The 12,500-nt window shown below is 35.6% G+C and overlaps 2 protein-coding genes across 3 annotated transcripts; one reads left to right on the top strand and one right to left on the bottom strand.

Moving 5' to 3' along the window:
* Positions 1 to 564: 564 nt before the first annotated feature.
* On the bottom strand, positions 565 to 5,854 carry pdxp (pyridoxal (pyridoxine, vitamin B6) phosphatase; the record flags this gene model as incomplete). The annotated part of the gene is made up of 2 exons (XM_084400947.1): positions 565 to 4,366; positions 5,242 to 5,854. The coding sequence occupies 2 exons, from the start codon at positions 5,852 to 5,854 to the stop codon at positions 4,041 to 4,043; spliced, it is 939 nt and encodes a 312-aa protein (XP_084257073.1). The 3' UTR covers positions 565 to 4,040.
* A 166-nt stretch (positions 5,855 to 6,020) lies between these two features.
* On the top strand, positions 6,021 to 10,185 carry setd9 (SET domain containing 9). Of its 2 annotated transcripts, none has more exons than XM_084400949.1 (6): positions 6,021 to 6,158; positions 8,011 to 8,333; positions 8,889 to 9,012; positions 9,570 to 9,685; positions 9,759 to 9,864; positions 9,946 to 10,185. In XM_084400949.1, exons 2-6 carry the CDS (start codon positions 8,213 to 8,215, stop codon positions 10,031 to 10,033), a joined length of 555 nt encoding a protein of 184 aa, XP_084257075.1. In that variant the 5' UTR covers positions 6,021 to 6,158; positions 8,011 to 8,212; the 3' UTR covers positions 10,034 to 10,185. The 2 variants fall into 2 exon arrangements, with proteins under 2 accessions (XP_084257075.1, XP_084257074.1); XM_084400948.1 differs by lacking the exon at positions 6,021 to 6,158 and adding an exon at positions 7,792 to 7,926.
* Positions 10,186 to 12,500: the final 2,315 nt, after the last annotated feature.

Genomic DNA, 12,500 nt, shown 5'->3' with positions numbered 1-12,500 from the left:
AAATTATGAAAATTACGTGACACTGAAAAAAGGAAAAGAGTTACAAACAGATCATGTTTTTAAGGCTTTTTTGTTCTCAGACAATTTAATTGAAAAGAGGTATTTTTCAAGTTCTTTCACAAATATAATAAAGAGAGGTTTAGCATTTAGATATTTAGATTTATGAGTATTAGATTGGTCAAAAAAAAACAAAAACAAAAAAAACAACAAAGCCTAGGACCACATCCTTCCAATACAACACACATTCATTATAGATTTCAGACCTAATAAATCCTAAACCATCTTGCCAAAACATTTCCGTAAATGGACAATACCAAAAGAAGATGAACTACAGTTTCATCAGAGATGTGATGTCACAGAAAGAGCAACTGGAGGAAATATATATTTTTTTTAACTTTTTCATGTATTGATTTGCAGGGTTGCATTTATGAATTATTTTTAAATGTAAATTTAAAATGAGAAATTATTTAAAAAAAAAATTTTTTAAAGAGATGTGTAAGCATCCACACTCACACTTGAGCAGACAATAATGACGACACGAGATACAAGGCATATTTTTATTAAAAAAAAAAAAAAAAAAGTTAATTCACACCACATAGAGCGCATTAAATCAATGTCAAACCATTTCACAGTTTACGTCAGATGCGTTTACAGACGTTTGGCTTCCCCTTCATTATAATTACTATCCAGAATCAGAGGTTTTTAATGGACACAGAGTCTAAAGACAATGAACAATGACGATAAATCACTCAGGATCCAAGTTTTCATAATAAAATGTGGTCCAGGTTTTAACAAACAGTCGACTAAATATAAAGCAAGATAAGCCTTTTTAGATCACAACATGTTTTCAGCTCACTACATATGCACTTCACATTCAGTGGGTTTATATGGGTTATTTTGGCACATTACTTTTGCAGATGTTTTTTTTTTTCTATAGACGCTGCGCTTTGAGCTTTACATGAAGCAGAACCACTGACCGTCAGAATAACACACAGCTCTCAAACACACCAACAAAAAAGGTCACTTTTGTTAATAAAGGCAGTTGAAACCCAAATCAACAAACAAGTGAGTGTCAAACACAACACTAATTAAATCAATTAAATATGATTAAAAATAAATACACATACAAGTTGGCACATAAAACTGAAAGGGATACCGTTTTCGAATCCATTCAGCCGATCTCCGGGTCTGGTGGTACCACTTTTAGCATAGCTTAGCATAGATCATTGAATCGGACAGGACCATTAGCATCTCTCTCAAAAAAATGATCAAAGAGTTGATTTTTTTTCGCAAATTTACATTTTTCGTCGGTCTTAGTACACGATGTAACTACAGAAGAGTCAAGTTTTAAATAGGAAAAATATCAAAACTCTTTGGTCATTTTTTTTTAGAGAGATGCTAACGGTCCTGTCCGATTCAATGATCTATGCTAAGCTATGCTAAAAGTGGTACCGCCAGACCCGGAGTTCGGCTGAATGGATTCGAAAACAGTAAGACTCAACTGTTTAACTCTGGGGGAGTTATAAAATGAGCCTATTTCCAAAAAAAAGTGGCGTATCCCTTGAATTAGCCTTTGCACTGGTTAACCTCGACTATAAAACCTTCCCATTACTAAGATTGGCACAGTGCTTTCTAACTAGACGTAACTAATGACCAGTGCGGTTTACTTCATCATGAGGAGGGGTAGAGAAACTAACGATAGCGTCAAGGAGAGTTACTTGATTGTCTTCTGACCGGTTGTTGGGTATGAACCAATATTATGAAAATTAAGTGACAGTGAAGCAGAATTGGGGCTGGTCGATATATTGAATATTGGTGATATTATCATGATAATCACAACTCAAAAAAATTTTAATATCGTGCAAAAGTTATAATTTTGATTATTATGGCCTACAGCTTATGAAAACCCCAAATTCAGAATCTCAGAAAATTTGAATATTACATGAAATCAAAGATTTTAAATACAGAAATGTCTGCCCTCTGAAAAGTATAATCATGCATATTATGTATATAGTTATATATACTAAATATATTAGTTTCACCTTTTAATTTGAATCACTGAAGTACACTAACTTTTGTACGATATTCAGATTTTTCAAGTTACACCTGTATAAAATTACAGAACATTGTGAATATTGAAAATTGTTGAAAATTAAGATTAATAAAAAGAAGTGAGTGGTCAGTAGGTCTGTTTTTTGCACTAAACATTTTTAATGGGCTTTGAAACAGTAGCTGTTCTGTCCAAATCTTGGTTATTTTTTTTCATAAAAAAAATTAAAAATAATAATAATAATAATATCACCAATTTTAATTATTCTATAGCCAATGACAAAATATCGAGATGTGTATTATTGTCAAAATTTGGAAAGATATTGCGATATCAAATTTGTCAGGTGCAATCGTCCAAACAGAGTCGATCATTAAAACACGTGCTGCTTATTCAAACACAAATGACACTTTCTGATCTTTCATTTCTTTAATGGACATTTGTTCTCTATATACTGATTAGTATAGATTAGAATAATTGTATTGTTTCGAACAGAGATCATGATTCTCCCATGATTCTGAATAGACACCTTAACCAAAATAGCATGTAATGTACTAGATTGCTGTGGTCGATTTAAAATTAATCTGAATAATAATTTAAAAAAAAAGTTTAAATGAATGATTCAATGACTCACTCATAAATACTTGTTTCATTACTGGATGAATCAGTGTTTTTGGATGAATCTTTTGAATGAATGATTCAAAGACAAATTTTTTAACAGTCACGTGTCGCCACCTACTGGTGTAACGATGCAATCGATAGTTATTTGAAGCGGCAAAAAGGTGATTTGCTCTATTTGGATCGCTACTGTACATCAGTGTTTATATCTGAACTATAAACTTTTATCTCAGTAATTCTGTGACAATTTGAATATTTGTAACACAGAAATAATGACACTCTATGGTTGAAAAGACTGAATATACATGACAACGGCTCTCTCTGGCTCAGCGGCAGCACCAACACAAATCCGAATGTTCACTACATCATGCAGCTCTAGTTAACGAATCATCTTGTCATGAATGTCACTTCAGTTCTACTTTCCGAGTATGAATTATCATGTGAAGTAAAAGACGGAACAATATAAATGCAAGCACTGTAAAAGGTTTTGCCACAAACTCAACTAGCGATCACGAGATTTAATATCGTCACGTTTTAATATCGCGAGATCTCGTCACGCCCCTACTGAAAATATAATTACCTTTCAATAATTAAATTAAGAAAATATTAAATTAAACAATGACATAAAAAATAAAATCCCCTTATTTATTATTACCTTTCAAAAATAAAATAGCACCACCTAAAATAAATAAATTAAATATTTTATTTTTGAAAGGAAAGATTTATGGGTATCTTATTTTTTTTTAAGTAGTGTATATTGAAGTAGAATTCAGTCATAATTTACTCCCACTCCAAACCTACAGTGTATGGATTTATTTATTCTATGGAACCATTCAATAATAAAATAACACAAAATCAAATCCAATAAAAAATAAAATCCTCTTAAATATTATTACCCTTCAGGTAATAATTTAAGGGGGATTTAATTTTTTTTATTTCATAATTTTTTTGTGTGTTATTTTATTTAAGTTGATGATATTTAAGAGGATTTTATTTCTTTTTTCTTTTTTTTTATATTCTTAACTTTTTTTTGTAATATATTTTTTCAAAAAATTAAATTAAATCCCCTTATATATTACCATCTTAAAAAAAAAAAAAAAAAAATTTGAATAAACTAATTGTTTGAAGAAAATAATATGGGAGAAATATTTTGAAATAGTATATTTAAGTAGAACTCGGTCATCATTTCCTCACACTTCAGCAGAACATGTAAGGTGAGCGTCCGGTGTCTCGAACACACTCATGACAGACACGTGACTATTCACGGGGTGATGATGTTATTAACCAGGCTGTGGAGACACTTAACCGCACATGTTGAGGAACAGCATCGGGATTGAAACTGCGGATACAGTCGTGGTGTGTGTGTGTGTGTGTTTTACTCCTCCAGAGCCTCCAGGAAATCTGCCACGGACTCCACCACGTAATCGGGCACGCAGTCCTTCTGCCCCGGCTCCTCGCTGTCCCTGTATCTGTGCGCCTCCTCCAGCGTGGAGACGCCCGTGAGCGTGAGGACGGTGGAAAGCCCACAGTTGCTGCCGAACAGAATATCCGTCTCCAAGCGGTCGCCGACCATCAGCGAGCGATCCGGATCCAGGTCGAACTGACTGGCGATGCATTCGTACATGAAGCGGCTGGGCTTCCCGATGACCGTGGCCTTCCTGCTGCTGGCCGTCTCCAGAGCCGCCGTGAGACTCCCGGAACCTGCCGGACACATCACACACTGCTATTGTAGATCACTGAATCACCAGCACAATGACACACTTCTAGAGGCATTTAAACCCTAAACAACAGCTCTGGTCACACACTGGAAAATGATTGGCTTTTAGATGCGGACATGTTCTCAACAGGTTGTTTCATCAACATTTCACTCCACATTTAAAAGAAAGAAAAACTAGGAAAGTTATTTTCAGGTTTCCACGCTTTCTGACCAATAGATTTCCCTGGTTTTTCCCAATGATTTTTCCAGTCGTTATGACTAAGGACTCTTCTAAAATCTAATATCTAGAATCTTTCTAATAACAGATGTACCCATAGAAAGGATTTCTATTATTTTGCATGTTTTTAAGGTTTTCCAGGACTGCGAGAAACCAATATTTTGCTTGGAGATGATTTGCATTGTGTATTTTAATGACAGTTAAGCACATTTAGGCTGCACCTATAACTATTATAATTTAAATTATGCCTTTAATTGCCAACAAAACAAAACAAAAAAATACAACAACAACAAAAAAACAGTATTATTAATATTTTTGTAGACTTTTGGTGGAAAAGGTTTAAAATCTTGGTTCAAATTTTTATTTTTTTACATACATTTATTAATTTACATTAAGCAATATAAATGTAATGTGTATATATACACACACATTATGTATATAATTAGCAGTATGTATTCTAGCTCCTTAACTTTTCCACTTATGGTTTTTGAGGTGAAATGTGACCTGAACTACACTAAAAACGCATGTTATATATATATATATATATATATATATATATATATATATATATATATATATATATATATATATATATATATAGCTGCACTGAACATCCCACATGATCCCTCCTCAACGCCTCACCCGGGGTGATCCTGCCTCCTCTCAGCGGGTGCCAGGGGTCCGGGTCGGTGGCCAGGAACAGGCACTCAGAGTTCATCAGGTAACAGCTGGCTTTGGCCAGCTTCATGAAGGTGAAGTTCTCGTCATATCCGACCAGCACAGCCTTGACATCCGGATCCAGAGGGCAGTTGTAGATGCTGGTTCCCGGCTCCCGGTCTGCGGCTTCATCCTCCTCCAGCACCGGCACCCCGGCGTCCTGCAGCTCCTTCATCACCCCGCCGCAGCCGATCACGAACACCTTCCCCTGGAGCCGGGCCACATCGCGCAGGTACGCGGCGGAGCAGTACGCCGAGCTGAAGATCTCCTCCTCCGCGATGTCCGTGAAGCCCAGGCGGCTAAACTTCTGCACGTAGTTCTCCCGCGGCCTGGTGCAGTTGTTAGTAACGAAGAACACCCGTTTTCCCCGCTGCTTGAGCAGACTGACCACCTCCGGAGCCCCGGTAACGGCCGCTTCCCCGTTCCAGATCACGCCGTCGCAGTCGAACAGCACGTTGTGCTTCGAGTCCAGCAAGTCACGGATCTGAGCGCCGCGGAGCGTCACGCAACCCCTGCCGCCACCCACCGCACCTGCCATTCTGCTGGCTTGAGATCCTATGATGGAAAGGGTTGAACTGCGACCGTTTTATTTAAACGCGATGACGACTCTGTACGTTCACCGTTAGTGAAATGAACGCAGCGGCAGAACCGAAGCGGAGCGGTTCACCAGCACGTCCATCTCCGCTATTCCTGCAGACGCCTGATGACGGACCAATCACGTTCTAGTATGTCGGAAAGGATACGCCTCTTCCATATGTGTCCTCCAATCAGAAAGCGGCAAGCAACACGATGATTGAAGTGGGCGGAGCCTAGTGACCCAGAGGTTATCTCTAATTGGCCAGGTACGATGGGTCTAGTTAATCATTTTTCATCATTTACAGCTTTGCTGCAGTTTTTGTATATTGGTTCATTTTTATATGGGGACCGTACAAAAAAAACATGATTTAAGCCAAAGACCAACCCTGTTTACATTAGGTTAACACTTTTAACTAATACGTTTAACTCTGGCAACATATAGAAATTATAATATAGCCTAGTACATACATACAGTACCGGAAGTCTTTTATGCTCATCAAGCCGCCATTTATTTGATCAGAAATACAGAAAAACACATTAATATTGTAAAATGATTACAATTCAAAATAACGGTTTTCTATTTTAATAGTCTATACTTTAAAACATAATTTATTTCTGTGACACAAAGCTGAATTTCCAGCATCATTACTCCAGTCTTCAGTGTCACATGATCCTTCAGAAATCATTCTGATATGATCATTTATTATCAATGTTTTAACAGTTGTGTTGCCTAATATTTTTTGGGAATCTGTGATGCTTTTTTTCAGGATTCACTGATGAATAAAAAGTTAAAAAGAACAGCTTTTTATTTTTTTATATATAATTTTTTATAACAATATAAATCTGTACTATTACTTTTAATCAATTTGACAAATCCTTGCTGAATAAAAGTATTCATTTCTTTCAACAACAACATTTTTTACTGAAACCAAGCTTTTGAACGTTAGTGTATATTGTTACAAAATATTAATTTTTTTTTTAATAAATGTTGTTCTTTTGTAACTTTTTATTCATCAAAGAATCCTGAAAAAAAGTATCACAGGTTATAAAAAATATTAAGCAGCACAACTGTTTCCTAAAATATATTCAAACAGAAAACAGTCATTTTAAATTGTAATCATATTTCACAATATTACTGTTTGTTTTGTATTTTTAATCAAATAAATTCAGTCTTGATGAGCAGCAGAGACTTCTTTCAAAAACAAAAAATCTTACAGATTCCAAACTTTTGAACAGCAGTTTATGTATGAATGTGTGTGTGTGTGTGTGTGTGTGTGTGTGTGTGTGTGTGTGTGTGTGTGTGTGTGTGTGTGTGTGTATGTATGTGTTTAACAAAAAAAAAAAAAGAGATATCCAGACCCGGCCTCTTAAACTTTAACTAGATAAAAACTGGAGTTTGCCCTCTCTGACTAGTTGCTCTAGTTAGTAACATAACTCATATTGTTACAGAGTGCAGTAAGCAGTGACTGACCAAGAGAGATGGCATTAAATTAATGTTTAAATCTAAAGCATGTCGAATAAATAAACACGTGACATTTGAGAGTTCAAAAACATTTTATTTTGTTTTTGTAATCGCACAGGTCTCCCAAATGCTAGGTGGCGGTCATGTATCATAGCGTGGAGAGATCCGATTCATTTTTAGCGAATCAATTCGTTTCAGTGAACCATTTCAGAGAAGCCCAGGCGTGGTATTGGTCTTAATTCAGTGAATAAATAAGTAGTTAAATACCACGGCTTATCACCATAGTCTTAAATACTAGTTCATGTTGATTATGTATGAAGTGTCCTCCATAAGTGTCGAGAAATTTACATGAGCTTTGCGAATCGGTTCAACTGAATCATCAATGAACGACTCATTGGTGAATCGGACCTCACTAGTGTAGGAACACGAGAGTTAAAGCTGCTTGAAAACTACTGCATATTACAAATAAGTAATATGATTAAAGCTCTATTTAAAGCTTTTGAGGTCAGATGGAAATCCTACAGGCACAGATTCGTCCCCTGGATAGCTTTAAATCTGCAGAAAAACGAGAGGTATAGTTCAGTTTGTTCTCTGCTTCAGGTTTGATCAGCAAACAGCCCTTGTTCACCATTACCGCGTGTTTGTTATTCTCCCAGAACTCTTCGTCAGGTGAAGGATCGATCCCAAGACAAGTTAATTCAGGATGAGGAGGTGTCCGAATCTCTCGTGTGTTTGTTCACTGAACTACTGAGAAATGATCTGAAGAATCAACGTGAACTGCTCCGGTTACTCCCTGAATCTAAACAAAACATTTACACTAATGCAGAGAGTGAACCGCAGGATGCTCCCAGCACAGTGATGCTGAATACTCTGGGCTTCGTGACCGAGCGGAAGTGCAGCTCACTACAGCTCGCGGGAACCGGAGTGTTTGTCTCGCGCGGGCGCGCGCAGAAAGGAAGTGTCGTGGCGATGTATCCAGGTATTCTTTATATGACGTCATCATGTGTCAATGTAACACTTCAGTTCGGAAACATTCCAGACATCTCATTTAAATAATAACAAAATACATAGAATGACGACATTCCAGGTTTGTTTAAAAAAAAAAAAAAAAATACGTTTCACTTTTTAACAGAAAGAGTATATGTATATATAAATGTAAATTAAATAAATTAAAATATATGTGTATGTAAATTTTGTGATAATATTAAATATTTTTAAATCTGAATTAGTGACAATATATAGGTTTTTTTTTGTACTGGTTAATACATGATTTCTCTTTTCAAATAATATATAAATGATATTCTCTATACAATTTCATACTTCTGATCGTGTCTAATAATAAAGTCAGATTATTCTTGTTCTGTCCTGCAAGTTTTCCTCTGTTATTAATATTTGAATGTATTATATTCCTATACTTTACTTCTGTCTTTTTTAATAATGATTTTTTAGACCAACATTTTTAATGTTGGTTATATTCGTCTGTTGCATATGGAATTGTTCATGAGAGTTATGTTTTGATGTTCTTCTTTCACAGGAACCATCTATCAGGCAGATGAGCCCATCTTTTTCCAGTCAATCAGAAATCCATTTGTATTCAGATGCATAGATGGCATTTTGATTGATGGCAATGACAAAGCCATGTCCAAGATAGTGTTCCGGTGAGCATCATCATCATCATCATCATCATCATCCTGCTAGCTTAAAGGGCTCCTATTCTTTTCTATTCTTCTTTTTCAATTTTTATTTTATTTTATTGAACTCTCAAAATTATAAAATTCAACAGCAAGTTGTTGACACATTTCTTGTACACATTTTCACATTTTGTAAATATAACAACAATAATTTAAATAAAAAGAAACAAAAAAATATGGTAAGGGGTGAGACATTTCGCAAACACGCTCAAAGCTCTTGACCAATCACAACACACTGCTCCAGCTGACCAATCAGAGCACAGTGTGCTTTTCAGAAGGAGGGGCTTCATAGAGACAGGAACTAAACAGAGCGTTACTGACAGACTGGGAAGAGAGGAGCTGCAACAATGGGAAAAATACGTTTTTTGAGCATTCAAGCATGAAAACTTATTCTAGTAGAGCCCAAAAACAAAATCTAGACATTGAAAAAGGCCATAACAGGTCCCCTTTAATGCTTTCATTCACAGTGCATTATGAAGTGCAAAACATAAAGACACAAATGAAATGTTGCCTGGTGAAAACAGGTCGTGTAGCGGACGGGACAGGGTGGGTCCCTTCAGTTTGAGTGACAGCTCCTGGTTAACGCCTCATCCTGTGAACCCTCTCGCAGTGGGACAGTATGTCAACAACTGCTCGAATGGTCAGTCAGGTTGAAACCGTTCACAGTTATATAAGATAATACCTTTGAGGATAATCTGTGTTGTTATCCACAGAGAAAGCTGCGAATGTCTGCTATCAGGAGTTTGACGTGCCGGATGGATTTCCTCTTGAGCTCCGTCAGTTCCTGCCGAACGTTAAATACAGAGCTGATACTCAAAGGCAAGACCAAACATTTCATGTGCTAGTGTTATTAGGACATTCTGACATTTTCTGAACATGTAATCTTGTTTTCTATTTCAGACCTTTGCGCTGTGTTGTTCTTGTGTCACTAAGAGATATTACTCGTGGTGAAGAACTGTTCTCCAACTACTACACAATTGTGCATTAAATTATTATTTTTTTAAAGCTGATGTGTGTTTATACATCTATATTTAAAACCTAAAATTTTGTATAGATATATGGAAAATATTTTTCTAAAGCAAAAGTGTGAAAATAACCAAAAACCTTTTTTAGAAGCTTTTTAGAACCAGAAACACAGAAACACCAGATCTCATTGGTTACCATTAAAGCATTAGTTAACATGAACTGAGAAATACATTTTTACTGCATTTATTAACCTTAAATGTTCATAGTGCATTAACGAATATTAACAGATACAGTAATACAGTAGTAAATGTTCCAACTTTAAAGTTTTTATTATTTCATTAGTGTTTCGTGCATAAGAAACATTAAGGAATTTGTGACCAGGATCAGAAAACAATCAGGATTTTTTTAATCTGCACCTTAATTAATAGTTGCTATTTAAAATGTCCTAATATGGTATTCTAGTTAATACAGTGGCACTATCAAGTATTTGACATACATGCATAGTTGCATACATTATAGATTTTTCTTTTATGCCAAAAATCATTAGGATATTAAGTAAAGATCATGTTCCATGAAGATATTTTGTACATTTCCAAAATAATAACTCAAACAATATCTGTGTTATACGTTACCAAAAATCCCCTGAAATAAATTCCAGGGCAAAAATATCCACTTGTTTTCAGAAGCAACTTGCAACACAAATGTGACCCTGCCTGGACCACAAAACCAGTCACATGGGTCAATTTTTTTAAATTGAGATTTATACATAATCTGAAAGCTGAATAAATAAGCTTTCCATTGATGTATGGTTTGTTAGGATATGACAATATTTGTCCGAGATACAACTATTGAACACTATTGAACACTATTGAACAGGGTGCAAAAAAATCGAAACACTGAGAAAATCTCCTTTAAAGTTGTTCATTTATGTTGGCGATTGTGCTGCATTCACTCACAAAACTAAATGTTTTATATATTTACGGCTGGAAATGTACAAAATATCTTCACGGAACATGATCTTTACTTAATATCCTAATGATTTTTGGCATAAAAGAAAAATCTATAATTTTGACCCATGCAGTGTATTGTTGGCTATTGCCACAAATATACCCGTGCGACATGTGACTGGTTTTGTGATCCAGGGTCACATTGCAATAAGAGTAACGACTTTCATATTGATAAGAAACAAAGTTTCAAAGGATTTGTTTTGTGTTAATATTTCCACCAGTCTCAATGAAAGTGGAAAAACTTTGTCGTTTTGTAAAAGAAAATCTGCTCTGAAAACTAAATATTTCCTGAGATGTTTATTTACAAGAAACTCCTTCAAACGAAATACATGTCCCTGCGGTTCCTCTTACCATAAAACCAGACAAAACACAAGCAGAGGCGGTCAAACCAAACGCCTGAACATTTATCATGTTCTTTTATCAGATAAACTTAAATCTGTGGCATATATCGTAGAAACTCAAATCAAAATCTACAAATCAAAGCGATTCAAACAAAACCACGTGCAAATAATGACTGAGAAGCATCGGATTTGAGCGACACACGTGGAGGCACTTCCATAAACTCATCGACACGGTTATAATATCTCCAGAACTTTATTTCTGGAACGGTTTGCCAGTTAAAAGTACAACATAAAATACAAAATAAAAACCAACAAAACAAGAACAGTGTCTATGTACAAACATTAAGAATGATAAAGTTTCCTTTTCCAATATTAATAGCCATTTGATTGTCTATTGAACACTATAACTTTATTACAACAAAGTGTTGAAAAACCAAACTTTAACTAATAGCTCCCCCTCCCTCCCCCACTTTCAAAAGCAGAAAAGTGAATGAAAACCAATTTTATATCAAACAAAATGAAGCGTAAAACATTCCCAAGGGAAGGTTTTTTTAAAAATGTACATTTTTTTTCCCCCTGGAAGCAGACGACCATTATTACGTAACAATTTCAATTAAGCTATTACTTTTTTCCCATTTTTTTTTCTTTTTTTATACAAACTTTGGACATAAATTACTGCACCAACACATTTTCCTAAAGCTCTTTTCATTTCTTGGAGGGACAGGAGAAATGAATTGCACAACCTACAGGATTGAATTGGAGAATATTGTATTAAATGGATTTTAAATTGATCAATACACATCCTTCAAGTATGTCAAGACAAAAAAAAAAAAAAAAAAAAAAAAAAATATGGAGAATTCTGTTTCGTAGATACAAGGAAACACAATTTTACAGACAAAGCACAAGCCGTCCAAAAAGATGACCGTCCTGGAAACCGTCCCGAAACCCTCCGCACACCCTTTCGGAAACGGTTTTCCGGGTCGATTCAACATGCAAGTTTTGAATGAGGGTTAAGGCAACACTGCAAACCGGGCTCCTGCCTTAACCGCGAGACATTCTAGTCATCGTACGAGTTCAGTAAATCCCTAAGATGCGATAATACTGTACATTCAGCTAGCTCCGCTACTCCGGCGAGGAGCGC

The sequence above is a fragment of the Rutilus rutilus genome, assembly GCF_951802725.1.
Source record: "Rutilus rutilus genome assembly, chromosome: 25".
Taxonomy (NCBI): domain Eukaryota; kingdom Metazoa; phylum Chordata; class Actinopteri; order Cypriniformes; family Leuciscidae; genus Rutilus; species Rutilus rutilus.
The sequence above is the reverse complement of the archived record's forward strand: the minus strand, read 5'-3'. Positions and strand labels throughout refer to the sequence as shown.

Excerpts from the sequence above, each read along its gene's own strand:
- setd9 (XM_084400948.1), top strand. The coding sequence starts at position 7,829 with ATGATTAAAGCTCTATTTAAAGCTTTTGAGGTCAGATGGAAATCCTAC. Across the intron at positions 8,334-8,888 it reads TGTCGTGGCGATGTATCCAG|GAACCATCTATCAGGCAGAT; the intron begins GTATTCTTTATA and ends CTTCTTTCACAG. Across the intron at positions 9,013-9,569 it reads ATGTCCAAGATAGTGTTCCG|GTCGTGTAGCGGACGGGACA; the intron begins GTGAGCATCATC and ends TGGTGAAAACAG.